Below are 27,206 nucleotides of genomic sequence, written 5' to 3' on the forward strand. Positions count from 1 at the left end.
ATTCTCTGACTCTTTCATAACTGAAAAAGGAATAAATGCAGTGTAGAGTCAGGCTAGAGTGTTTCACTTCCTTGGGGCCTTGGGTACTTGTATAATAATTTTTTAAACATTTTTGTATTTATATAATAAAAATAATCACTCACCTTGATATGTATTTTACAATTTGCAAAGTAATTTCAGTCACTTAACCTTGCATATACGTAAAAACCTAAAACAACTTTGAGAGGAAGATATTATTCTCCCAAATTACAAATGAAGAAACTGAGCCTCGGGTAATTTATTTTACCGAGCAAGTATTAAAATAAAATTTTCTGATTTTAAGTCCAGTTCTCTCTCCTCTAAATCACTACAGATGCAGAGGTCCTTCTGAGACCTTGGACGGCAGTGTGAGCTGCTACCACTTTAACTTCAGAATCCATAGGTCCTAACTTCTCTCCTGACACATGAATAACCAGGCTCTGCTGCCTCCACAAAACCAGGTAGATTCTACCAAAGGTCCCATAAGCAGAAAGTTGTACTCTGTTTCAATAAATGGTCTATTTTTTTAAAGCTGTCTTTAGATTACCCTCTTAGCACCTTGAAACTTTATTTATTATCATCTGAAGCTGGTGACATAGATAAATAATGAACCTTATTTCTTACCAGAAAAGATCATTTGAATTTTCTGAGACCTATTTGACCTCAAATACATATTAACATATTTATCATTAGCTTTCTTTATCATGTCCGGCCTCTAGAAATGGGTAAGCATCTCATCTTCTTAGAAAAAAATCAATTTTGAAAGAGAAGGAAAAAAAAAAACTTGAGTTATAATACAAGTTATGGCTGGGAAAATATGAGCAGGCTGTTTAAAGAGTGAGTCCATTGCCAAGGGTCATAGGAATATTTTGAAATTGCCTGTGTGTTTTGATCATTTAGAATCCTTTCCAAAGGTTTCTGAAAACATTTACAAGAGTTAGAGATTCAATCTTGAGCTTTCTACGATTATGTGGAATTTATAAAATATGTCCTATGACATATTCATATGTTGGAGATTTACTGCAAAATTTTATGTGACAGTCTGCAAAGTTACTTTGAGGACTTTTAATAAACATCTGGGAGATGTTAGCATAGACCTTATAATGTGAAAGGTAGATGCTCACTCATCTAGAATAAAAATGTCAGGCTAGCCATAGAAATGCATAAGACAAATCACTACTCCATTATTTCTGAAGATGTGTACTTTGAACAGAGATGATAAATTTAATTCTGGATCTCTTAGCCAAAATGACCCATTACCATACTTCTATTATATCTATAATATAAACAGAACCCTATCATGGTAGGGATCATATACGTATTTCCTAGACTACATTCATGTCTATGACCTTGATCTCATTTGGAGGGTTGGCCACAAGACACCATCTCTCCTTTCATATAGAGCTTTCTACTACTATGGCTTAGCAATGTTACAAAATAATCCCCTAGTGCCAATGGAAGAAAATATGCTCTAATTGGCTTTATGTATAAAGTTATCACGAAAACCACATTATCTTATTCGAAAAGATATATAAAAGACATATAATTCCAGTCTCCTCAACACTGGACAACACATTGCTCCGAATAAATAATGTTAAATTTCTGAGAATCATAAAGTCTAATTTGCTATTCAAGTCTTAAAATCAAGATCACATTAGTTACTTAGTGATTCATTGACTACTATTAGCGTTCATTCACTGACATGGCCTCAGGACCCTTTGGATTGAAAAACATTTTATTCTCAGCAACTAACTCATTTTGCACTCTCCATCTAAGTTGTAGCATTGTTCTCGTTCTCCTTTTATCTAAGTCTATTACATATGTGGCACTTTCATAGACTGGCCCTCACCCCCCAGGGACCTTTTTGCAATGAGGAGTTCTCTTTTTACCCACTTCATAATCAGCAGGGTGCAATGAGTCAACATTAAAAGGAAAGCCTCGCCAAAGAACTATCAAGAGAGAAGTGAGCAACTTCAGTCTTCATGCTCCTTTCCACTCCCCTCCCTAGTGGAAACATTAAGCTTGAAGAATTGTAGCAATGGCCTTTCCCAGGAGAATTCTGAAAGGGAGTATTCCAAAAAGGAAGCCAAACTTCGCTATGCACTAATCCCAAATCCTAATTCCTTAACTGTGGTTGCTTGCCACAATTAAGAGTACAAATAATTTTCTTAATATTGTCCTAAAATGTTAGGCATATATAGTGTTAGAAATGTCTCTGTTATTACTGGGAGCAATTATAAAAGGCTAAATCAAAACAAAATCAATGTTGCTTAAACTATAGAGATTAGTGTATTAAAAATAGTTTACCTTTAAAAGAATATGATCCCCCTCTATGTTCATTTCTTGCTTCTTAGAAGCTGCCAATCTGGAATACTTCAGAGGACATATGAAGAAGGCATTACCAGGGCAACCAAAAGAGAGGTTTTTCTTGACTGTGCCAAATGTATACAGAATCAGATAATAAAGTAGCCATAAAGAAGAGCTGTCAAATGGATGCTTTTCAGAGTTGGATTTGGATTCTATCATTTAAGCTTATTAGATATAAACAATAATTGGTGATAGTAAATGTATCTAGCCGGCATGTCCGCAGGTCAGTTCATTACACCATTATCATGGACAAAGAAGTACAGACATTTCTGCTGATGTAGCTACAACCCTGGGGCTACTTACAGACTATTGTGCATACTGCTACACTCCTTAAGAGAAAAGACTTACTGCTGAGAAATTTCGTACTGCATTTTTAACCTGCTGTTTGCACAGTTGACATTTCAACATCATGATTGTTTACTCTCCTGGGAGCTACTGGCATCTTTTGCAAATTTTAGCGGCTGTTGAATAATTGCTGTTAGGATGTTTTTTGCTTCTCATTTGCTGATTTAGTCTCACCACCTCATTGCAAGTCTGTGATTTCTTTTCTGAAATCTGTGAGTTTCATCTGCAAGTGAAAAGGGAAAAAAAGGAGATCAATCTCCTTGACTTGAGAGACTATAAAACTTGGTCATTTGACAACACATTCACTCTCATTATTTCTCTCCGTCTCCCTTGTGTGCAACGTTCCACATTTTTAGGTAAGCGCTGGGGTGAAGAAAGAAATCTGTGTCCAAGGAACAAATTGAAGCTTCCTGGTCCATCTGGGAATTAAATGAGTGGTTGCTTGAAAAGAACCTGTGATGACTTTCTCTGGTAGCACGCTCCAGTGCTCTGCCACCTGGACAATGAGGAAGTTTCTCCTAATGACCAGCTTTAAAAGAGGAGGCACTATTTCCCTGAAATGGTTTGCTATATAATTGTCATAAATCAAATGCAGTAATGTCAGTCTTTCCAGCACCCTGATTGCATAATCTGATTCTGATATTCTTAAATAACTTCAATCCCTCTCTAAACAATGGCTTTATTTGCAAGTGACTAGAATGGGTCACAAAAGAATCAATACTAACATGGCTCACATCTTAAGGTTACTATTGAAGCTGTCAGAAATTCATGTTCCTCCTGAAGACAGACCACGGCCACCCTTGGGAATCATTTAAATGCATCTGACCCATATTCATTTGTTCTGGCTTCACATTATGTTAAGCAACAGCAGAGATTGATTACATTGCAGGAAGTGGAAAGGTCAGAAGAATGAATTAACTACCAAATTGTCAATGAGGCACCCCTATCTGTATTTCTTTGAAAAGGAGGTTCAAGTAGTATTTGGTAGGGCAGAACAAGGCTAAAGGGAATAAAATATAAATTAATTAAGTCATTTCCATCTCACTTCTGACATCTAAGAAAATCTTCCCTGATTCCCTAGACTAGGTCACTTCTTATATTTCTTACTTTAGGTCCATGGAACTTATAATTATGAATTTACTTGAAATGATTCTTGCTTCTCGTTTCTGTTTTATAACAGTCTCACCAGACAGTAAAATGTAGTGATTGAAAATATGGCCTGTAGAGGTTGATTTTGAATTCCATCTTCGCTTCTTACCAATGGTGTGGTTTTAGTTTCTTCCTCTGTTCAATGGAGCAACTAGCAGTTACTACATCATAGAGTTATTGTGAGGATTAAATGAATAAATCATTGTAAAGCACTTAGGATAGTGCCTGGCACACCATAAACACACATCAAATAAATGTTAGCCATTTTTTCACTCTATTAATGTGAAACGAGAGAGAAATGTTAGCTAATTTTTTCACTCTCTGATCCCCCTTGCAGGACGTGTGACAGGGGTGTGGCTTGTCTGTTCGGTGGCTCAAACCTCTGAGTTGAGGGGGAGCACCCAGACCAACAGGTGCCGGAGCCCAAGTGAGCATGTGTTACAGTGTGCTCCTTTAGCCTTGCCATCTAGGGATGGCTGTCAACCCCCCGGCTTCTTGTCCGGCATCCTGGACCAATCAGGTCACACGAACTGTTTAAAAGGTGATGAATGCGGAAACTTTATTGAGCAGTGGATGTGGCTTTCAGCAGGATGGGGAGCTGGAGCGAGGGTGGAGGCGGGAGAGATAATCTTTGCCTGGAGCTCCGCTGTTCTTCTTGGCGGTCGGCGTCGTTCAGACACCTCTTCCTCCTTCTCTGCGGTGCTGTCCTACTGTTCTCTGTGCTCTCTGCCTCTCTCTGCTGTTCTCTGCAGCTCTGTTCCTCTGCTCTTCTCAACATTCAGCCGCTTGTGTTTATGCCCGCTAAGGTCTCAGTTTATACGGGCACAGGATGGGGGTGGGAAGGCGTGGTAGGCTAGAGTGGTCTTGGAAATGCAACTTTTGGGCACAAAAACAGGAGTGCCTGTTCTCACTTAGGTCTATGGGCACAGGCCCAAGGGTGGAACCCTCGCCAGGGACCTAGCCCTTCTCTACGCAGCATTTCCCTGCCCCCTTCCTTATCAAATGTATTATTTTATTAATATCTGCCTCCCTTTTGAGACTCCAGGAAGGCAGAGAGCGTAGCTGTTTTGCTCATTCCTGCTGCATCCCCAATACAGATGCTCCTCAACATACAAAGAGGTTACAACCCAATACACACACGATAAAATACACACACCATAAAAATACACACATAACATACACACACCATAAAATATCTTAAATTAAATTAAAATATCTTAAATTAAATTACAAATGCATTCAATACACCTAACCTACGAAACATCATAGCCTAGCCCAGCCCACGTTAAACATGCTCAGAACACTTCTATCAGCCTATAATTAGGCAAAATCCTCTTTAAACATTGCAGAGTATCAGTTGTTTACCCTCCTGATCATGTGGCTGACTGGGTGCTGCAGAGCTCACTGCTGCTGCCCAGCATGGCGAAAGAGTGGAGAGTATTACACCTCATATCACTATTGTGGGAAAAGATCAAAATTCAAAATTCGAAGTATGGTTTCGACTGAATGTGTATTGCTTTTGCAACATGGTAAAATCAAACAATCATTAAGTCAAATCATTCTAAGTTGAGAATTGTCTGTATATGTCACAGTGCCTAGCACATAGTGGGGATTCAATGTGTATTTTCAGAACAAATCAATACATCTAAAATATATTGCCTAGAAACATGAGTTACCCTGGAAGTGAATATGACCTCAAACATCAAAGGCTTGAGTTGGGCCTCTGTAAAACATGACATGAAGACATGGAATGGACTAGCCCTATCTTACCAGGAAATCCTAAGTAAGACTATGTTAGGAAACATGATTTGATCTATAGGATATCCAATTTTGCAGTAAAGAACTGTCCCATAAATTTTTTTTAATAACAGCTAAAACGTCTCATCTTTTGAAGACATTAACTAAAGCAGCAAGCTATTTGGATATGATGATAATGGTTTCTAATGCTTAGTAAATACAGTTGTTTGCCATTATTATGCTCATTTTAAAGGAAGCCCTTTCGCTTGGCTCATTTTAAAGGAAGCCCTTTCGCTTGTTTTTAAACAAAAGAGAAATACAAAAATAAAGCCTCAAAGGAACTAAATGTTTAGATAAAGATGTTAGAGACCAAACCAGAGATAAGATCAAGATGGAGATATTGACAGAGAAAGAGACAGTAGTGGAGGCAGAGGGAGTATCAGAGTGGGATGGCTGGAGACAGAGGCAGCAAAAAAAGATTTCTACAGGTCAGTCAAAATGGATTAATAATAAACCCCAGAGTAACAATAATAAATAATAAGCCCCCAAAATAATTCCGCCAGGACAATTTCTGAGAAATGCGTTATCAATCAAAATGTGAGCTCCTCATAGAAAGATAGATTTTAATGCCTGATACAGAGACATCCTGAGTCAGTGAGTAAGTCAGCCACCAAATGCCACCGAATGTTTTTCTAGGCCCTGAGATTATAGTGAAGAACAAGTATCTGGGCCCTCTAGGGACTTACAGTTTAGTAATGAGGAATTGTCTAACAAACTCATAAAGAACTAAGTAAGATAATTTCAGCTATTGACCGTGCTCTGAGGAAGATAAAATAGTGTCATAAAAAGCAAATATGCATTTGATGGTGTGTGGTGCTGTGAGGAGATTGCTAATGTCAGGGTGGACAACTCTGAAATTTGAGCTGAGACCTGAATGTGAAGAAAGAATCAGCCACATAGTGATCTAGAGGAAGAGGGTTCCAATCAGATGGAGCAGGAACTACCAGGCTCTAAGATAGGAACTAGCTTGAACCTCAAGGCTTTGGAACATGTGGGTGGAATATGTGAGGTGAGAACAGTAGGCAAGGCCAGATCATTTAGGGCAGAAAGTAAAGAGCTTGCATTTTGCTTTAGTTGCAATGGGGAAGCTATTGAAGTGTTTTAAGCAAAGGAAATATGTGAATTTAGATTTTTTTCTAAAATTCCCTCTGCCTGCTGTCTGTGTGTCAAACTAATTACTGGATAGGCAGTGGTGGAGGCACGGATACCAGTGGGTCTGTCACAATAGTCTGTCACCGTAGACCAGGTGATAGACATGGAGGCTTCCTCTACAAGCAGGGAGATGATGAAAGTGATTGAATTCAGGATATATTTTGGAGTGAATGGGACTAACTGATGGATTAAGGAGTGACAAGAAGAAAAAGAGAGATTAAAAACTGATTTCTTAGTTTTTGGCCTGAGCAGTTGGTGTGAGTGATGGTGCAGTCGTGGTGACTTGAGAAGGACTTTGAGAGAAGTGAATTTGGCAGGGGTATCTAGAGTGGGGATAGAGAAAGGAAAGTAATACATCTGTTTGAACTTGTTAAGTTTCAGATGCCTAACAGCAATCCTAAAGGAGATATCAAGAACAGAGTCCAATATATAAGGTCTCTATGTTGAAAAATAAGGGGTATAGATGACATCTAAATTTAGTGAGGGTGCAGATAAGAAGAGAGGCAAAGACAGTGGCCTGTGGCACACCAAACTTAGAGAAGTGACAGACTGGGAAGAATCAACTGCTAAGATCAGAAAACAAGGCCTATGAGACTAAGCCTAGAGGATGAGGTATTTCAAGATGGGGTGAACAACTGTTCTGAAAGGTATGTAGAGGTGAGTCATATATACACTGAAAATCAAACTTTTCAGCAAGAGTTCATCATTGATGATTGTTATAAAAGTTGTTTGGATAGATGGTGAGCTTCAAGGCCTGATTGGATAAGAAAATGTAAAGTGAATAATTTTTTTTTTTTTTAAGTTCAGAGTCTCACTTTGTCGCCCAGGCTGAAGTGCAGTGGGGGGACCTTGGCTCACTGCAAACTCTGCCTCCCAGGTTCAAGCAATTCTCATGCCTCAGCCACCTGAGTAGCTGACATTACAGGCATACGCCACCACGCCTGGCTAATTTTTGTATTTTTGGTAGAGACAGAGTTTCACATGTTGGCCAGGCTGGTCTTGAACTCCTGGCCTCAAGTGATTCGCCCAACTTGGCCTCCCAAGGTGCTGAGATTACAGGTGTTAGCCACCACACTCGGCCAAGAAATGAAGATTTTAAGTATAGGTAAATCCCAGGCTTGTACTGAAAAAAAAAAAAAAAATTCTGTATTGAATACAAGCTGAAGGAGGAAAGTAGATGATACTAAGAATATCTGTAAGCTGATGGGAGGTCTCAGGATAGAGACTGCTGATACAGATTCCAGAACAAGGTCATTGGGGAGGGAAGAAAGAGGATGAAAAACTCCTGATCATCTATATAATTGAAATGTTGCAACTTTGCAAACAACTTCTCCTATTCCGTATGTTGTCTGTTTACTCCGTTGATAGTTTCTTTTGCTGTGCAGAAGCTCTTTGGCTTAATTAGATCCCATTTGTCAATTTTTGCTTTTGTTGCAATTGTTTTCGGTATCTTCATCATGAAATCTTTGCCCATGCCTATGTCCTGAATGGTACTGCCAAGGTTTTCTTTTTTCTAGGGTTTTTGTAGTTTGGGGTTTTACACTGAGGTCTTTAATCCATCTTGAGTTGATTTTTGTATATGGTGAAAGGTAGGGGCCCAGTTTCAATTTTCTGCATATGGCTAGGCATGTTCTCACTTACAAGTGGGAGCTAAATGATGAGACTACATGAACACATAGAGGGGAACAACACACACAGCAGCCTACTGAACGGCAGGAGGAGGGAGAGGATCAGGATAAACAACCAATGGGTACTAGACTTAATACGTGGGTGATGAAATAATCTGTACAATAAATCCCCATGACACATGTTTACCTATGTAACAAACCTGCACATCCTGCACATGTACCCCTGAACCTAAAAGTTAAAAAAAGAAGAAGAAGAAAGAAAGTTGCCAGGCACTTCAGAAACTAATTCTGGGCCCAACTCACTTACATTCATAGTAATCTGACCTTTATTTCCCTGTTAAAAAAAATAAGCATTTCCACATTTCTAACATATACCCTTAGTGGAGAATCTGGGGCAAGGAGAGGGGAGAAGTTTTGCTTTAGTTGTCCATGTTTCCTTCTCCCATCCTCCATGCCATGAGTAATTGTGTCTCTAACTTCAAGTAAACAGAAACCTAATTGCTTTCTCTTTTATGCAAAATACTAAGGTACTTTCTAGGATGCATAACGATAATAGATGTGTTATTTCAGCATTTAAAATCTTGATAAAGCTTCTGACATCTTTCTTTGTCTTCTTCTTTCTCTTAACATTTTCTTCTTTATTTACTGTCATTTCCATTTTTACTTGATTATGATACCATTCTATGTGGAGCACTGAAATTTCCAAGTCATGTATCCAGTTCTATAATGGTACCTCACTTTAGGCAGCAGACAAATAACTGAAAGGTTGACACAATATTGATACAGTCCTATATTGAATTATTTTAAATATACATCAGTTTTGAGCATTTAAACAAATTATATTATGAATAATTTATAAAGCACAATAAATATTTTCCACACAACCATCTTTAGTATAAAGTAAATGAAGGGACACACATTGAGTTTGCACACATCATGATTTGCCTGTATTTCCAGCCAGTGCCTCAGACACGTATACACTTGAGCAATTTTGTGAATTCTCTCAGCATTCAGGTTCCACTTTTCTGATTGACATCAGAGAAGATCTGTGCCATCTGATAGAATAAGATTTTATGGGAAAACAAACCATAATTACTCTTGTCTCTAGGTAGAAACCGTATTAGTCAACTTGGAAGGAAAATGACTCATAAAAAATAGACATACTCTTCAGCCAAGGGTCAGCCTTCTTCCTGTAAATCTAAACTACACATCACCACTTATTCATTTATTCATTCACTCAAGAAATCTCTTTTGTGAGTCTGTTATTTTCCAGACACTGTTATTTGGAATTTTACTATACAAAACAGCATCTCTGTCTTCTGAACAGTCCAGGGAAGGAGAGACATGAGTAAACTAATAATGACTATACCATGTAATAAGTTATTGGGGGTTGTACAGAGGGTGATGGGGCAGAAGATGAAGAGAGACAGGTAATACACCTTGGGAGTGAGGCAGGAAAGGGATATTTAATTGCATAAGAAACCTGCACACAGCCTTAAAAGTTGACTGGGAGTTTGCAATGCAAAAAAAGAGGCAAGGCAAGTTCTGGGCAGAGAAAATGACTTAACATGTGGATGTAGAGACAAGAGAGCTTGGGGAATTCCAAGTTTTTTTGGAATGGCTTTGAAGATCATCAGAAACTAAGATATATTTAGCAATTGAACAAACAGGACAAGAAACACTATTGTTGTGCTTTGAAGAAGAGAAGCACGAGAGCTAGAATACAGGGGGATATATTAACAGTCTGCTCTGATGGCTCATGCATAGTCTGGGAAGGGAGGCAAGAGATCATGAGTCTTCAGGCTCATCCATGACCCAGACAAGAAAGATATAAAATAAATCATCAGTGTTATGAATTTAGCATTTTGAGATGCTAGACTATGATATAAAGGCTGGTTAGCAATTCTCTCTTTATCTGGAAATACAGTCACGTGCTGCATAACATTCATGGACCACATATACAACAGTGATTCTATAAATTATAATGAAGCTGAAGAAAACCTATCACCAAGTATTTACTATACTTTACTGTTTATTGTTATTTTAGAGTTTATTCCTTCTACTTTTTTTTTTAAGTTAATTGTAAAACAACCTCAGGCAGGTCCTTCAGGAGGTATTCCAGAAGGCAGCGTTGTTATCATGGGCAATGACAGCACCATGCATTGTCATTGAAGACCTTCCAGTGGGAGAAGAGGTAGAGGTGGAAGTCAGTGACATGGATGATCCTGAACCTGTGTAGGCCTAGGCTAATGTCTGTTTGTATCTTTATTTTTAACAAAAAGGTTTAAAAAATTAAAAAAAATTTAATATAAAAAAGCTTATAGAATAAAGATATAAAGGAAGAAAACATTTTTGTACAGCTCCATAATGTGTTTTATACTGTTTTATTTCAAGAGTCAAAAAGTTTTTTAAAAAATTAAAAGTTACATTAAACTAATTTACTATTGAAGAAAGAAAACTTTCTAAAAAATTTAGTGTAGGCCAGGCATGGTGGCTTACACCTGTAATCCCAGCACTTTGGGAGGCCGACGTGGGCGGATCATGAGGTCAGGAGATTGAGACCATCCTGGCTAACATGGTGAAACCCCATCTCTACTAAAAATACAAAAAATTAGCAAGGCATGGTGGCACACACCTGTAGTCCCAGCTATTTGGGAGGCTGAGGCAGAAGAATCACTTGAACCCGGGAGCCGGAGGTTATAATGAGTCAAAGATCCCACCACTGCACCCCAGCCTGGGTGACAGAGCAAGACTCTGTCAAATAAATAAATAAATAAATAAATAAATAAATAAATAAATATCGTGTAGCTTAAATGTACAGTGTTCAGATATGTTTAGATACCATTATGTTGTAATTGACTACAGTATTCAGTATAGTAACATGCTGTTCAAATCTGCAGCCTAGGAGCAATAGGTTATACTATGTAGCCTGGGGTGTAGTAGATTATACCATCTAGGCTTGTGTAAGTGCACACTATAATGTTCATATGATGAAATTACCTAATGACAGTACCCTCATCATTCAGTAACACATGACTGTAATAAGGATCTCTCAAGATTCCTGCTTTCTTTGTCAGTCTGTGCTCACTGGACTACTCTAGGAAACATAATGGTCTTTGGAAATTATTTCCATTTTAAAGCCTGAAAGCTTTTGGTGTAATATGCAAGTGTCTCGAAGAAAATAACACCAATAGATGCTAAGTAATGCTAACAAAATGAGCATATTAAATAGCAAACAATTTCAGACAGAAATAATTCCAGGATTCTTACAGTAAATCTTACATAAACCCAGAAAATGTATTTGACTAGATTTGGACTCTTTTTGCTTTAACTAGATTAGTAATTAATGTTTCTGTCCTCACAAGACATGTGATTGTATGTTTCTCACAGTGGAGAAGAAAAATGATTAACTTCATAAATCAGTGTGTTCTTTATTCCTCTCTTAAAAAGGGCAATTATTTGTGGCTTAAGCATTACAGAGAGGTGTTAGAGGGTGCATGTTTTAGCTAAGCCAGAATCTTTCCTTTAAAATTCAGGAGGTAAAATTAACCACAGGTATCATTTATACATATTAAAATTAAGTCATACTCATTAAATATTATATTGAAGACAGACCATCTCAATTCAACAAATTATTAACCTTTATAATAGAAAGAGAAATACCTCTAATTCACTCCTGCCCCTTTATCTGTGGCATTCTATAAACTGTACCAGAGTTTGAGATAGGCGAGCTTTGAGTTCCCTTCCAAACCAAATGGCAAAGTCATAAGTGCACTAATTGGTTTCTGGTGGATTGTTGAAACTAAATATTTCTGCCCTGTGTGATTATACTGGGCTTCAGTGGATGCAGGCAATGAGTGATTTGACAAGTGAGTTCACAACAAGGGCCAGATGCAACCCAAATGTTTTATTTGAAAACTAGCCAACCAGGCATTTTTTCATTTCTTATTCCATAACAATGCTCACATAGACCTTCCTGAAAGACAACAGACCTGTTCATTCAGGATTCATCATCCTGGGCCTGAGGTCATCAGAGCTGCTTGAAGAACTTTTGAGTTTGATTACTAATTCATGGGAAAGTACTGCCTTTGTGACCAAAGATTTTAAGAACTAAATTCAACATTCCCAATGTCTCTTTACTTTCAACCATGATTTGAAAGGCACAAAGAGTTAACTATAGTGATATACTCCACAATTAAAGTGAAATAAAATGTCACAGCAGCAAAGCATAATCATAATTGGTAGATCACAAGTTTTGAGATAAAGTGTTAAAATAGAAATGTATTGAGATACTGCTTAATGTCTTGCTAATACTATTTCTAGTGTTAAACTGGTCAGTGTCAGGTAGCAAGCAATGAATGTGAATCAATAAAAAATGTTTGAATTCTCAAATGAAATAAGAAGCCATTATACAATAAAGTTGATTTAATAATTGTGAAATTATTCTGGAGTGATAAACCAATATATGTAAAAGGCATATTACATCACAATTAGTTGAACCATGATTTTGACATACAAAATGTCCTTATATCAATGTTTTAAATGTCTTGAGAGTATGGAATTGAGAGAAAAAGTTTATGTCAACTGTGGTATCAGTTCTAGAGGGTCTTTAAAATAAAAGTAATCGCATTTAGCTGAGTTTTCATTATTAATGCAATAAAGCAAATTAGCATGTGACATATGCCATGTCTTAATAATAGTTTCAGGCTGCATTGACATAAAGTAATCAAATTTCTATAGAGAATTTAACTTGCATGCTAGACAGTTTAATTATCTGGTGCATATTTCAATAGTTCCCATTATAAGAAAATATGCCCAAGTTTGTCACAGAGAATGTCTATAACAATGATTTTAATATTCAATAAATTTTAATTATCTTGTAAATCATCTGCCTGTGTATGTTCCTTCAGATGTTACTTAATTTGACCAAAATCTAGGTAGTGAATTAGGAACTAAAATCAGTCCTAGAGCAACATCTTCATTCTAAAAGTTCTTAAAATTCAACAAATAATCTTACTCTTTATAATATACAGATTAAGAAGTTGGCATCAGTTTTGAAAATTATATCTAACTTTAATATCCTACTGCAGAAATGCCTCTTTTATCCCTGACTGGGTTATTGATTCCACCATTCCTACTGTCCAGGAAACAGATATGCATTATATCTTCTATTTTTATAATATTCTCCGCTTCATAAAGCACTTTCACATGCATTATATCATGTGGTCCGCACATTGCTCTGAAGTAGTTGTTTGACAATTAATATTATTCTCCTTTCACAGTTAAAAAATGCAAGTCCAAGTTCCCCACAAGAGTCTGGATCTCTAATCTAGTCCTCACCCTCCTCAATGCTGCTAAAGCTGGTCTATCTCACTATGGGATAGTCTCTGATGTATTTTACTCTCATGAAATGAAATTGTAACATGCTAGGTATGCTTTCTCTTTAGCTCAAAGCATATTAAAAGAGACTGCAAGGGAGTAATGAAGGTAGGTACAGTGACCTAGCAAAAGGGATAGCAAGTACCTAACACTGGCAAGAAAGAGAGAAAATGCATTTTCTAAAGAGGCTCGAGAGCTCCAGCATTTCCACAAGCTTGGCTCCACTTGGTTCCGACGACCTGGAAACCAGTTGTCTCTCTAACCCCTGAGCACATTATGGTCTGGCTTCCAGGCATAATGACTGGTGTTGCCATCAGAATACTATGAGTCATTGGGAAAGGATCAATTACACCAGCACAAAAAAGTTTGCTAATGATGATTAACAATAGTAACAATAAGGCTAATATTTACCAAGCACCTACTACATGTCAGGCATGTGATGAAGCTTCCTTAATTGTCAGGTTCTGCTGTCACATTTCCAACCACCTCCTCTCTTTCCACTCATCTATGGTCCTTTGACCTCCACCTGCAAACTTGGTCTTGCTCCAGTAACCAGGGCTAGTCTAAAATGTAAGCTGGAATGAAGATATTTGTCTCAAATCTAAAACTCAAAAAGTGCATCACCATTCCTTTTAGACTGGCTCAAACTGGGGGCCTTATTTCTTGTCTACTACTGTCTCACTCCTAATCTGTTCCTCAATTTGTTTCCTGGTGCTGATAATACTGCCCTCTAGATTTTAAAATCCTGAAAGAAAAGACCGTGTTGATTACTTTCACTACTGTAGTCTCAGCAATAAGTAGCCAGTGCCTGACACAAAATAGGTGCTCAAGTGCTTGTTAAATAAACTGAACGCACCACTACTCTAGCTCTTGCACATCAGGTCTGTCAGTGTAAACTTCCTCATCTCAGCATGGTCACCATCATTATAAACTACCACTTTCTGGGTAGGACTGTGCTGATGCTTTGCATACATGATGCTATTCAATCTTTGTAAAACTTATAAGGTAAACAGTCTCATTTTCATCCCACAAAAGAGGAAAATGGTTTTCACAAGGTCTCACATACATAATTGGTAAATCGAAGAACAATAATTTAAATGAAGATGTGAGTGACTCCAAATAAAGCCACCTCCTTCTAGACGCTCCTCAAGATTGCGGTGAATTTCCGAAGTTCTGACCGAGGTTTTGGACTTCACTGATTACTAATAGTCTTTCTTTATGTCAAATGCCCACATTTCTAAGGATTACCTGTTCTTGGATTACCCTTTCCCATGTTGAAACATCTTGCCTAAACAGACTGCCCTCCTAAGTCACCATATGACTAAATATCTTCTGTAGCCATGCCCTTTGATCAAAGCTCTCTCATTCCCAAGTATGTTGGTGGCATTTTTTAAGCCCCAAAAGTTGTATTTGTGTGGGGCATAATGTATATGAGTGGGTTGGAAGAATAGGACCCAGAGAATGAGTGAGTCAAAGGCTTTCAAGATTACCAAGGGTTGGGTGAGAGAAAGTGTAACCATACAGAAAAGGTAGAAATGGGATAATGTATAGATGAATGAGTCGGGTATTAATAATTAGGTGGAATTATTATGGGGAAAAAATCTATGATTAGAAGCTTGGTGCAGGTAGCTTGAGTGATTATCACCCACCAACCTGTTATGCCCTGACACTCCTTTCTGTAAATCATTCTGGGGCTCAGAAGGATTGGTTAGCTCAAAGAATGTAACATGCATGCTTCTGCTATTTCTTCTGCCTGAAGACATGCAATTCTTTACCCATGGCCTGGTATGTAACAGACTTTAAAATAATTTGTTGTATGATTAAATAAGCTGGTTGTCTTTGAAGACAGTAGTGTTGTGCATGCCAGTACTTTCTTCTAATTGTGTCTACTCTATTTTAAGAAGTGAGCCCTGTTTCAGATCACCAAACCTCTCAGCCTTTCCAACACTGCTGCAATGAAATAGACCATACCTAGCATTGCCAGCAATATTATGTCAACTGCATTGCAGATTATCACTGTCATGCAGTAATAATCCTGCCTTCTGAAGCATTCATTATATTGTACCACTCTGTTATATATTCTTTAATATATCAGCCACTCAAAAATCCTGAGGGATATGTGCTAAGATCTTTGTTGACATCCTCATACATGGTGGTTGAACATAGTCTAGATTATGGTTTCGACCATGAAATTCAGTAGAATTGAAATGAAAACTTTAGGTGAGCTTTTCCAAACTTGCTTACTCTACCAAACACAAAACTGATGTCATTAATTATGCAACTATCATTCTTTTTTAAAGTGCTGTTCATGAATAAATACAAGTTTTATCATTTCACAAGAATTGCTACACATGGGAGGATGAGTGAAGAAAACAGTTGGGAAGCCACGTGCACATTGGGCAGCAGGCTGGAGCCCCTCCCTGACTCCCATGGCCCAGACACACAGGGAACGTCATTCTAACTCATGCCTCGGACATCTTAAAAATGGCTTTATTCTGTGGGCCTTTGGGTTTACTGGCAAATCATTGGAAATTATTAAATCTACAAATGTCAAGGATCTACTTCATATGTTCCTCTTATCAAGTAGAGGGAACAGTATAGAATAATGGTTAAAAGCACAGGCTTTTGAGTTCAACAAATTGGGGGTTTGAATCCAGGCTCTATTTTTTCTTTTTTTCTTTAGACAGAGTCTCACTCTTGTCATCCAGGCTGGAGTGCAGTGGCGCGATCTTGACTCACTGCAACCTCTGCCTCCAGACTCAAGTGACTCTCATTCCTCAGTGTCCCAAGCAGCTGGGATTACAGGCATGCGTGACCACTCGGGCATTTTTTTTTTTTTTTTTTTTTTTTGGCAGAGACGGGGTTTCACCATGTTAGCCAGGCTGGTCTCGAACTCATGACCTCAAGTGATCTGCCACCTCAGCCTCCCAAAGCACTGGAATTAAAGGCATGAGCCACTACACCCAGCCCAAGCTCTATTTCTTTGTAGCTGTGCCACCTTGGGAAAATTACTCACTTTTTCTAAACCTTGATTTTGTCATCTATTAAAGGAGGATGATCATTGCAGTCACCCCATGAGGCCATTGTGAGGATGCAATAAAATAATATGCATAATGCACTGGGGACATCAGTAGGTATTAGCTCTTCATTTGTATAATTATTATTAAATTACAATTTCTGGGCAGGGACTACACCTTATGCTTGTCTGTGTCCTTAATGTAACCATAAAAACAGTTAATTTCTTAAAAGCCTGGGCTTCTAAAGGAATCATCTTTAATTTTCAGAAGAAAAAGTCTTCCGTATAATATAGGTCAAATGAGATGTGCAATAATGAGAAACAGAAACCGTCCCGCAGCCTCTTTGGCTGAGGAGAAGTGATAGCTGTGTAGAAAGCCTGTTCTGAGCCTCTCCAATGTATTTAGTAATCAGCAGATGGATGAAAGGAAGGAAATCTCATCTCTGGTAAAAGTAGTGGAAACATTATACTCACTTGAGCTTTCTGGGCTTTGACCTAGCTCATTTGGTTCCCCTTGCCCAGGAAAATGCTGAGAGAATTGCGTCTTTTCTCTTCTCTTAAACCCAGTCCCGTCACCTCTTTTATTCTGTCAGGGAATATCTCAAAGCTCTCTGGCAAAGTCTTTACTGCAGGCAATCCTGTTTTTGAAACTCTTACTAACCCACAAAATAGCAGAATCTGTGCTTTCTGAGAGAACAGATTGATGAGGGATCTCCGGGAGTTGGCACCAAGAATTCCTTAACTTGCACGCTGAGTGGCACTGGAGCTTGTTACCAGAGAAAGAGGAGTTGGGGGCATGGGGAAGACTCTACTGTGAACATAGTATCTCCCAAATAAACAGCCCCTCCCAACATGATACAGAGCACTTCTGTTTGCCTGCTAAGAAGTTGGTGTAATTTATGTTTGTAGAAGATATCTATTGCTGAGACCATTGTATGAAAATAGACATGAGAAAAGAGAAGGAGCAAAAACAAAGAAAAATATGGTATTGCACTCAGTCACTTCCAACAGTGACTCAACTCTAAGTCAATTGTAACAGCTACTACTTATGGGCCCTCACTCTGCGCCAGGCACTTGCCATGCATTCTCACATTCTTACATTTAATTCTCAAAATGAATCCATAAGGTAGGAAGTAGCATTGTCCTCATTTGAGAGATGAGGGAGGTATGACTCAGAGATGCTAAATGACTTACAGAAGGCCACATCGTGCATAAATCATGGAGACAGAACTTAAGCATAGGTTACCCTGACTACTAAGTCCTAACCACTATACTGCTTCTCATAAGAGAATAGAAAAGCCCAACTGCTGAAGAAGACAGTGGCCCCACCAGCAAGGAGAACTTGGAACTTAAGGACACCGTGGAACCTGCTGAAGAGGACAATGCAGAATCACAAAGGATATATAGAAGCAGGTGGCGGCTCCAATCATTTATCTGAGACTAGGAAGATAGTACCCAAGTCAAAGAAGAATGGATGGTCAATGAGACTACATTTTTAGTTAAATGTGTTTACTTTTATAAATCATTATATATATTTGCCTATTTAGAGATCAATTGTTTTCAAATACATCTCATTTTTTTAAGTCCCAATTAGAGAATGCTTGTATAGTACAAATACTCGTCTCTCCCAACCTCTATCAATCATAATTACTAAATTAATATTTCCTAGTTTCTTCTCCATCTCCTAGTTTTGCCAGACCCTATTATTTCATTTACAGTAATTTTCATGACTTCTAGTTATAGGAAGTGTTTATTCATCTAGTTAGTTACACATTGTCTATCTCTCATCCACTATAGAGACAACAGGAAATGCCATGCAGAGGTCATGGCTCACAGTAGGAGCTTAAAATTATTTCTCCTGATTGAATAAGTGTTCTGTAAAGGATTCTGTTTCCTTATTGACTAGTAAATGTTTTATACATTTGGCAAGCATTAACTCCTTGTCTACCCAATTTATTACTAATATTCTCTTGTTTTTCATGTTCCTTTATGTTTTATGATAGGTGTTTAAAACTAAAAGTAAGGTGTGCTGTGATAATTTAATGTTTCCTTTTATTATTGTAATTTCTGATACATATTTACCTATTTGGTGTACCTTTTAATGATTTGATATGTACCTTTAGCCGTTTAATGGCCTGGAATATATTTTTAATATGTGATGTAATGAGAAATTTAATTGTTATTTTTCTAACTAATCTATTTTCTCAAATTCTGATCTCCTATATCTCCTATTTCCTTCCCTATATCTTTATGATGTTAATTTATCACATAGTAATTTAATATATTTAATTGGCTTATACATTAGCATTTGCTCCATTTATTTACCTATTAGTGCTTCCCTGTTTTAATTATTATTGCTTTATAAAAATTACATTTTCTAATGTGTTCTAATATCCTCCAAAGCAAGGCCTATCATTTTCTTTTTCCAAATATTTTTTTACCACTCTTGCCTGAATTTTCTGTATATGGAACTTTAATATTTTACAGTCTGATCCATAGCAGGTTAAGCAATCTTCTCCACTGAATGATTCTCTGATACTCTGAACCAACTTCTTGGTGACTCCTCTCTCCCTGCAGCTCTGCACTTACTTGGGATTCACTCCATGAGTGCATGGCAGCATGGACATTCCCCAGCCATATTTCCTGCCGTATGCTTTCAGAAATTTCAGGCTCTGAAACAACATCTAAGCAGATTACAATGGAACAAAACCCCCAAAATCAATGGAGTAGAGTGGAGTGTCATCTCCACTAGAAATGAAGATTCAATTCAAAGTATAGAAAAATTACATTTGAAAATCTTTCAAATTACCTACTTAGCTTGACATATATGGTTTTGTGTATACAACATGAATAATATTATAGCTACATTAAAGTATGTGATAATATAAATAATATGCCATAATATAATAAATAGCACACTTATTTAAGGGAATGAGAATTATCGGTACTACTTAAATTCATATTTTCTCCCTCCCACCTCTCTCTTCTAAACCTGTTTATTTTAATGTATATAAATTGAATGCAAGGCAGTTTCACTCTATCTGCATGGTAGAGACAGGCTTCCTGCTTCTTGAGTTATTCTGTTTCTGGATCTCTGATTTAGGAGACAAACAATGTGGAAACTACTTTTTAAATCTTTATATCTTCTTTCAGGCCACAAGTTTGCTCTTTTGCAAACAACAAAAACAACAAACCATATGTAAGACACAGATTTTCCTTCTCAATTTGACTCAATAGGTCTTGTTTAATTTTTGTCCTGGATTTTTGACAAAAATTGTACTATCGGGCTTGAATTTTTGGGTTTTAAGTTTTCATACTCTTGTGTGTGTATGTGCGCGCACGTGCATGCATGTGCGTATGTGTGTGCCTTTGTCCTTATATGGAGAGAAATTGGAAAACACTGCATCTGAGGCTGCTAAATAAAAAATATATCATTAGATGCTTCTAAACTAGTATTTAATACTTTTCTGAAGAAATATGTCTCAAGTTTGTGTAAGGATTAACTTCAACATCTGGAATTTCTCAGTAGAGTTGTTTGCAGGGGTGAGTGTGATTATATGAATTAATCATTATGCATTGTGGGGGTCTTCGGTTCACTCACATGTCTCCCTTTCTCATGCCAACTGGATTTGTTTCTCTGTCTAATACTAAATGCTCAATATGATTAGCTAATTCAACTTCCTATTTAATAAGAAAGCAACAATTTCATCTCTGCCTCTAAAACCATGCTATTGATTTTTAAATCTGTCCTATGAGTGATTCGGAGTTTATGGTGCAGGAGAATGATATGGTCATATTTGTATTTTAGGAAGAAAACTGGCCACAGAATAGGGAGCTGAAGCCAAGAAAACAGTTGGGAATAATTTGTTCCTGCTAGCTAAATATAGAGCTTGCCTGCCATTGCTTTTTGCTTCTAGAAGAGGATTAAGACAGATGAGGAAATAAAAAAGGAAGAAGGAAAGGAAGAAAGCTAAAAGAGGAGGGCAAAAGAAAACATGGGAACAATTTATATGAATCAAAATGAGGAGTAAGGAAATGAAGCTTCCATTTCTCTCACCTCAAGATCCTGCTGGCAGCTCAAGCCTGGACACCCGGAGCTACCTATCGGATCCTGTCTCCTGGTTTTTCAGACCTTTCTCTCTTTTGCCTCTCACATCTGATCTTGTCACTAAATCCTTTTTAATTTAATGTTATTCTATTCTATTTTTGAGACAGAGTCTCACTCTGTTGCCCCGGCTGGAGTACAGTGGTGCAGTTTTGGCTCAGTGCAACCTCCATCTCCCAGGTTCAAGCAATTTACAGCTAATTTTTGTATTTTTAGTAGAGACAGGGTTTCACCATACCAGCCAGGCTGGTCTCGAACTCCTGACCTCAAGTGATCCTGCCTTGGCCTCCCAAAGTGCTAGGAGTACAGGCACAAGCCACTGCGCCTGGCCAATCCTTTTTAATTTTAAAAAGACAATTTTTCATTACCCTCCCTGCCATGAACAGCAGTAGAACCCTTAGCATGTAATCAAGATCCTGAGGGGCTTCTAATTCCCCATCCCTGTTGAATGCTTCCCAATGACGATTTTTCCAACTCTCTGTTTTTATCATAACAAGCTTTGCTCAGAAGCTTAATTTGGAAAGACAAAAGACAAATTCTCAGAACAAATTTTAAGAATAAATCTTAAGACTCCATCCTACCTACCATCATGAGTACCTATGGTCATCGTTTTCCTCCTGTAAACCTCTGTGGAATCCTCATTTTTTATTCTACACATATCAAAGTCCTCTAAATCTTTCAGAGTTGAAAGTACAGCATAAATTCTATTTCCTGTTACACATTTTTTGGAAGGTAGGGACAGGCCACACTTCTTTGTTTCATACAAGGACTTGAGATTTTACTGAGAAAGCCTTCCTCATTTCTCAATGCATATTATTGAATGTTTAGCAAGCTCTTAAAAACAATCCAATAGTTCCCAAAAGAAACATAGTTAGTTCAACTCCACCAATATTTATTGTGCCCCTAACGTATATAAGACATTGTGCTACACATTGTCTGGATGTCAGATGCTTGCTCTTGAGAACAACAATTAACAAATGTATTCATTGGAAGACTTATTTCCACTTCAATTATATGATTAATAATTTGTGACTTTTCAAATAAGATTCTCTTCTTTCATGAAGTTTGTGAATTCCAAAAGTAGGAAAATTGTGATAGAAGTTACATAAGTGTGTTTAATGGCACAGATTTCACTCTTCACTGCACGAATCCATGTTCAGAAGATACCAAAAAGTAATCAAGCCTTTAACATTGCACTACACACTTAGTCTTGATGTATGTATTGAAAATTATTCTGTACTTATTAGAAGTGTCTTCCTCAAGGGGCTGGAAGTTTAGGAAACTATGACGCATCCATCTTTCACATCACCCTTATAAAAACACCTGCACTCTGCTAAGATTTCTCTATCATTAATTTTAAAAGGAAGCAAAAGTAATTTATTCTCATTACTGCATATGAGATGAAAGTTTAACAAATGAGATCTTAATAGCAATACCAAGAAATGGGAAGCCATAAAGGAGACTGCCTATAAGGTAGTAGACACACTTGACAAAAATCCTAAACCAAATGTATGATTGTGTTACTTCTGATATTTACACCAAGAACCATCTGCCCTCTGGTACTCTTAGCAAAAATTATTAGGAAAACAGTTGTAAGGAATTAATTGTTCCATTAGGCAGGAATCATAGTTTTCCAAAGTATGGGAATTTTATCCCAGAAGTATGTGAATATCACAGTGAAATTAAAGGATTAAGCCTCATAAGAAAGCAAAAGTACCCTATGTTAAAGTCTTTGGTCAATGCTTTCTAATTCTTCTTTTTCATATCTTTAAATACAGAATCCCCTTCACCTACAACTGAGTTTAGAAAATTCATTAAGTTCTGATGCTGATGTCACTGTCTCAATCCTGACCATGAACAACTGGTACAATTTTAGTTTGTTGCTGTGCCAGGAAGACTGGAACATCACCGACTTCCTCCTCCTTACCCAGAATAATTCCAAGTTCCACCTTGGTTCTATCATCAACATCACTGCTAACCTCCCCTCCACCCAGGACCTCTTGAGCTTCCTCCAGATCCAGCTTGAGAGTATTAAGAACAGCACACCCACAGTGGTGATGTTTGGCTGTGACATGGAAAGTATCCGGCGGATTTTCGAAATTACAACCCAGTTTGGGGTCATGCCCCCCGAACTTCGTTGGGTGCTGGGAGATTCCCAGAATGTGGAGGAACTGAGGACAGAGGGTCTGCCCTTAGGGCTCATTGCTCATGGAAAAACAACACAATCTGTCTTTGAGTACTACGTACAAGATGCTATGGAGCTGGTCGCAAGAGCTGTAGCCACAGCCACCATGATCCAGCCAGAACTTGCTCTCATTCCCAGCACAATGAACTGCATGGAGGTGGAAACTACAAATCTTACTTCAGGACAATATTTATCAAGGTAGGATGCAAAGTCTCGGTTATATCCCTATTCATAGGGCTGTGACAGAGAGTAAAATTCCCCTATCTGACCCCTTTGCAGAAATCTTGACTCTGAGTAGCTTTAAACTTTAATAATATTTCTTAGAGGATTTCTGGTTATATAGGCTGGCATTTCATGATATGCTATCTGTAATTTGATCTACAAACTTGTAAGTACATGGTACAGTGGGAGTGCTCAATTCTGCTTTAAAACATTGGTGTAGCGTCTTACTAGCTGCTGTGTTCTTGGAAAGTTATTTAAAAGTTCCAAGCCTCAGTTTTCTAACTAGCAAAATAGAATAATGAAGAGCTTGGTATAGTATAATAAAGATACCATGAAATTTATATATGAAAAGTACCTAATACCATGCTTAGCTTATAGTAGATGCAAAATAGATGTTTCTTTTCCTGCCCACTCTTTTCCATATCAATAAAATTAATCAAATTTCTCTAAATCTATACAAAAAAAATTAGTCAAGCAAGAAATGGACTTTTCCCTCTCCTCCCTGGCCTTGATGCTTAAGGCAGTGTAGAGTAGTAAAGGCAAACACTCTTGAACTCAAGTTCAGATTCTCTGAACTTGAAGTTTAGCTCTGCCACTTACTGCTTGAGTGACTTCAACAAGTTACTTAACTTCTCTGAGCCTTAATTTCCTGTGTTCTATGTTCACTTATGTAAAATGGATATAACAGTAGATCCTATTACCCATAGAATCATTGTGATTGATGATTGATAGATAGATAGAGATAATAGATAATAGATAGGTAGTAGACAAACAGGATACATTAGCAGAACTAAGAGTTCCATGAGAGTATTATATATATACATTTGTATAATATTATTTATTTATTTATACATTCATAATTATATTTGTTTATTTTTAAATTAAATACCTTTCTGCGCCAGTTCCTCATATGATTCAGAAACTAGAATGAAAATGTCCATTTAAATTAGAGAATAACACATCATATGGAAATGGTTTTGGTGATCCCTGGGAAAAGGGGAATATCCTTAAAGAATATTTCATTAGGGCTTAGACTTTCTTCTGAAAAAGGATCACCTATGGTCAGAGAGGCCAAATCAGAAGATTATTATTTCTTCAAAGATGAAGTTTTCCCTGTAGACTAGGCCCTGTTTTTAGGCCATCCTGGAACAGTGGCATCTGACTATGTTGGGGACTATAAGGCAACTTCGTAGCATCTTACCTTTAAAAAAGACATGATAAAAGGTCAAGGGGTACGAATAATTGTACATTTAATCATATATGTGTATAAATTGAGCACCTACTATGTACAAGGCAATATGTCAAATGCCATATGTAAGGGAAAAGTGAAAGACTGAACAGAACCTGTAAACTCCTTAAAGAATGTTGTTAATAAAATAAAATTATTCAAATATATTTACTACAAATCTATTAATAAAAAAATTGGATGTTCTATCATCATGGGAACTTTCTACTTTTCCAACATTATATTTTAATTTCCACAAGATTAAAATACATGCATGTTTTATTTTATAGCCACTCTCCAGATTTAATCTACTGTTTGTATGCTAGCACATAATTAAGGTTCAGAATTGTATCTAAGACAAGAAACATTCTCCTTTACAACAAACATACAAGCAAAGCTTTGATTTATAATTTCAAATAGTCATTGTTTTGGAAGGACAGTCATAAACAGCAGCCAGGACAAACCACTTATGAAAACTACATTGAGTTGCTTAGCATCTTTCTGTCTCAGGTAAAAACGAGAATGCAAGAAAAATGATTCTTTTGAATCCTAAAAACATTTAGAAACTACAGAGAAGACTATTTGTTGACTTAAGTTGTATATACCTTAGGGTCTCATTTTACCAGATCAAACTGATCTTTCTGGCTCCTCAAGATTTAATTTATATTAAAATTACGTTCTTCCTTCCACAAGGATCCCATGGCATTTTGTATATAAAACTATATAATGGCACTTGGCCCATTCTATCATCATTATTTGTCTGTGTATCTGACTTCTGAGCTAGAATATAAGTTCTGTTAAGTGGAGACGCTGTTATTCAGCCTTATCCAATGCCTAGCATATAGTAGGCACTTAATAGATATTTATTGAAATTGACATAGAGGCCGGGCGCGGTGGCTCACGCCTGTAATCCCAGCACTTTGGGAGGCTGAGGTGGGCAGATCATGAGGTCAAGAGATGAGACCATCCTGGCCAACATGGTGAAACCCCGTCTCTACTAAAAATACAAATATATATATCTATTAGCTGGGCATGCTGGCGCGTGGCTGTAGTGTCAGTAGGAGAATTGCTTCAACCTGGGAGGCAGAGGTTGCAGTGAGCCGAGATCACGTCACTGCACTCCAGCCTGGCAAGACTCTATCAAAAAAAAAAGAAAAAGGAAGGGGAGGGGATTGACATAGAAAGAAAGAAAAGTAACTTTCTGTTATATTTACATCCTACATCATCTGTTGCTGTAGAAGAAAATGGGTAGTTGGTAGATATTGTCTAAATTAAGTACTTTTTTAATGTACATAAATACTTACTGGATGATTTCTGTTTGGTTTTCTTTCTCTCTCACTTGCTCACTCTCACTCTCTCTCCTCTCTCTCTCTCTCTTTCTCACTCTCTCTCTCTCTCTTTCTCTCTCTCTCCTTATGGTGTGATATTAGGTTAGGTTACTATATAACCTCTGCCCTCGTGGCTATTTATTCCACAAACTTCGAAGCTATAAAAGAAGATTGTGAGGTTTGAAGCCCAGCAGTAATTTACAACGGGTCAGTGACAATATTTTCATCAAGATGAATGTGTTTGAGAAATGAACCCAAAGAACTTCAGGAAGTATGCCTGAGACTTTTTAAACTCCTGAGGGATACAAGCAAAGAGAAAGTTTGAAAAGTGTTCAGGAACAAGTCAACGAAAATGAGCAAAACCCAAGAAGGAGACTTTATAATGAATAACTGAAAAGCTGCCTTAAGTCATAAAACATCTGTGGATTTTCCATCATCCTTATTTATTTTGTTTAATACAGTCTTTTAGAAAGTTAGTTATTCTCAGTCCATAATTCACATCTGCATACAGTAATTTTCTTAATTGTTCTTAAATTTTGTAAGGCTGACCCCACTTCTTCACTGCATAATAAAAGTTGGGAGGATAATGAGCCATGAATAGCGGATGTCAGAGTTATGCAAGTTTTCATTTCTCACACAGTCACTTTCAGTTTGGGCTGACAGAACTGTTAACATCTTGAAATGTTAATGAAATCACCAAAAACATGGCATTTTCAGCTAGGCTTTTAGATTAGAAAAGTCGTTTCTCATGGCAGACTACATACACGTAATTACAGGTATTAGAGATTTTATTCTTCCTAGGTCTCCACATGCCAGAGCAAATGTCCATCATAACTAAATGCAGACAAAACATTCAGGGACCAAGTTCATAGCATGATCTTCAACAATCTTCAACAATATATTTACAAGTTTTTGTTTTTTTTTTTTTGAGACGGAGTCTTGCTCTGTTGCCCAGGCTGGAGTGCAGTGGCATGCAATCTCAGCTCACTGCAAGCTCCATCTCCCTGGTTCACACCGTTCTCCTGCCTCAGCCTCCCGAGTAGCTGGGACTACAGGCGCCTGCCACCAGGCCCGGCTAATTTTTTGTATTTTTAATAGAGATAGGGTTTCACCATGTTAGCCAGGATGGTCTCGATCTCCTGACCTCGTGATCCACCCCGCCCTGGTCTCCCAAAGTGCTGGGAGAGGCATGAACCACCACGCCTGGCTACAAGTTGTTTTTTAAATGTTATTTGGAGCAATTATTGGTGGAATATTATTTTGAGAATACCTTTATGAACACATATGAAT

The 27,206-nt window shown here is 37.5% G+C and overlaps 1 protein-coding gene across 2 annotated transcripts in view; it reads left to right on the top strand.

Annotated features, from left to right (window-relative positions):
• The window catches only part of GRIN3A (glutamate ionotropic receptor NMDA type subunit 3A), a 165,968-nt gene that overhangs the window by 27,257 nt on the left and 111,505 nt on the right, over positions 1-27,206 (top strand). The window contains exon 2 of one of the 2 annotated variants that reach the window (XM_005581158.5): positions 22,735-23,339. The exons of the other annotated variant lie outside the window; for it this stretch is intronic. Coding sequence (XP_005581215.3) covers positions 22,735-23,339 — 605 coding nt within the window. The remainder of the gene's footprint in view (positions 1-22,734; positions 23,340-27,206) is intronic. 2 annotated transcript variants of the gene reach the window in all.

This window comes from Macaca fascicularis, chromosome 15, assembly GCF_037993035.2.
Source record: "Macaca fascicularis isolate 582-1 chromosome 15, T2T-MFA8v1.1".
Classification (NCBI taxonomy): domain Eukaryota; kingdom Metazoa; phylum Chordata; class Mammalia; order Primates; family Cercopithecidae; genus Macaca; species Macaca fascicularis.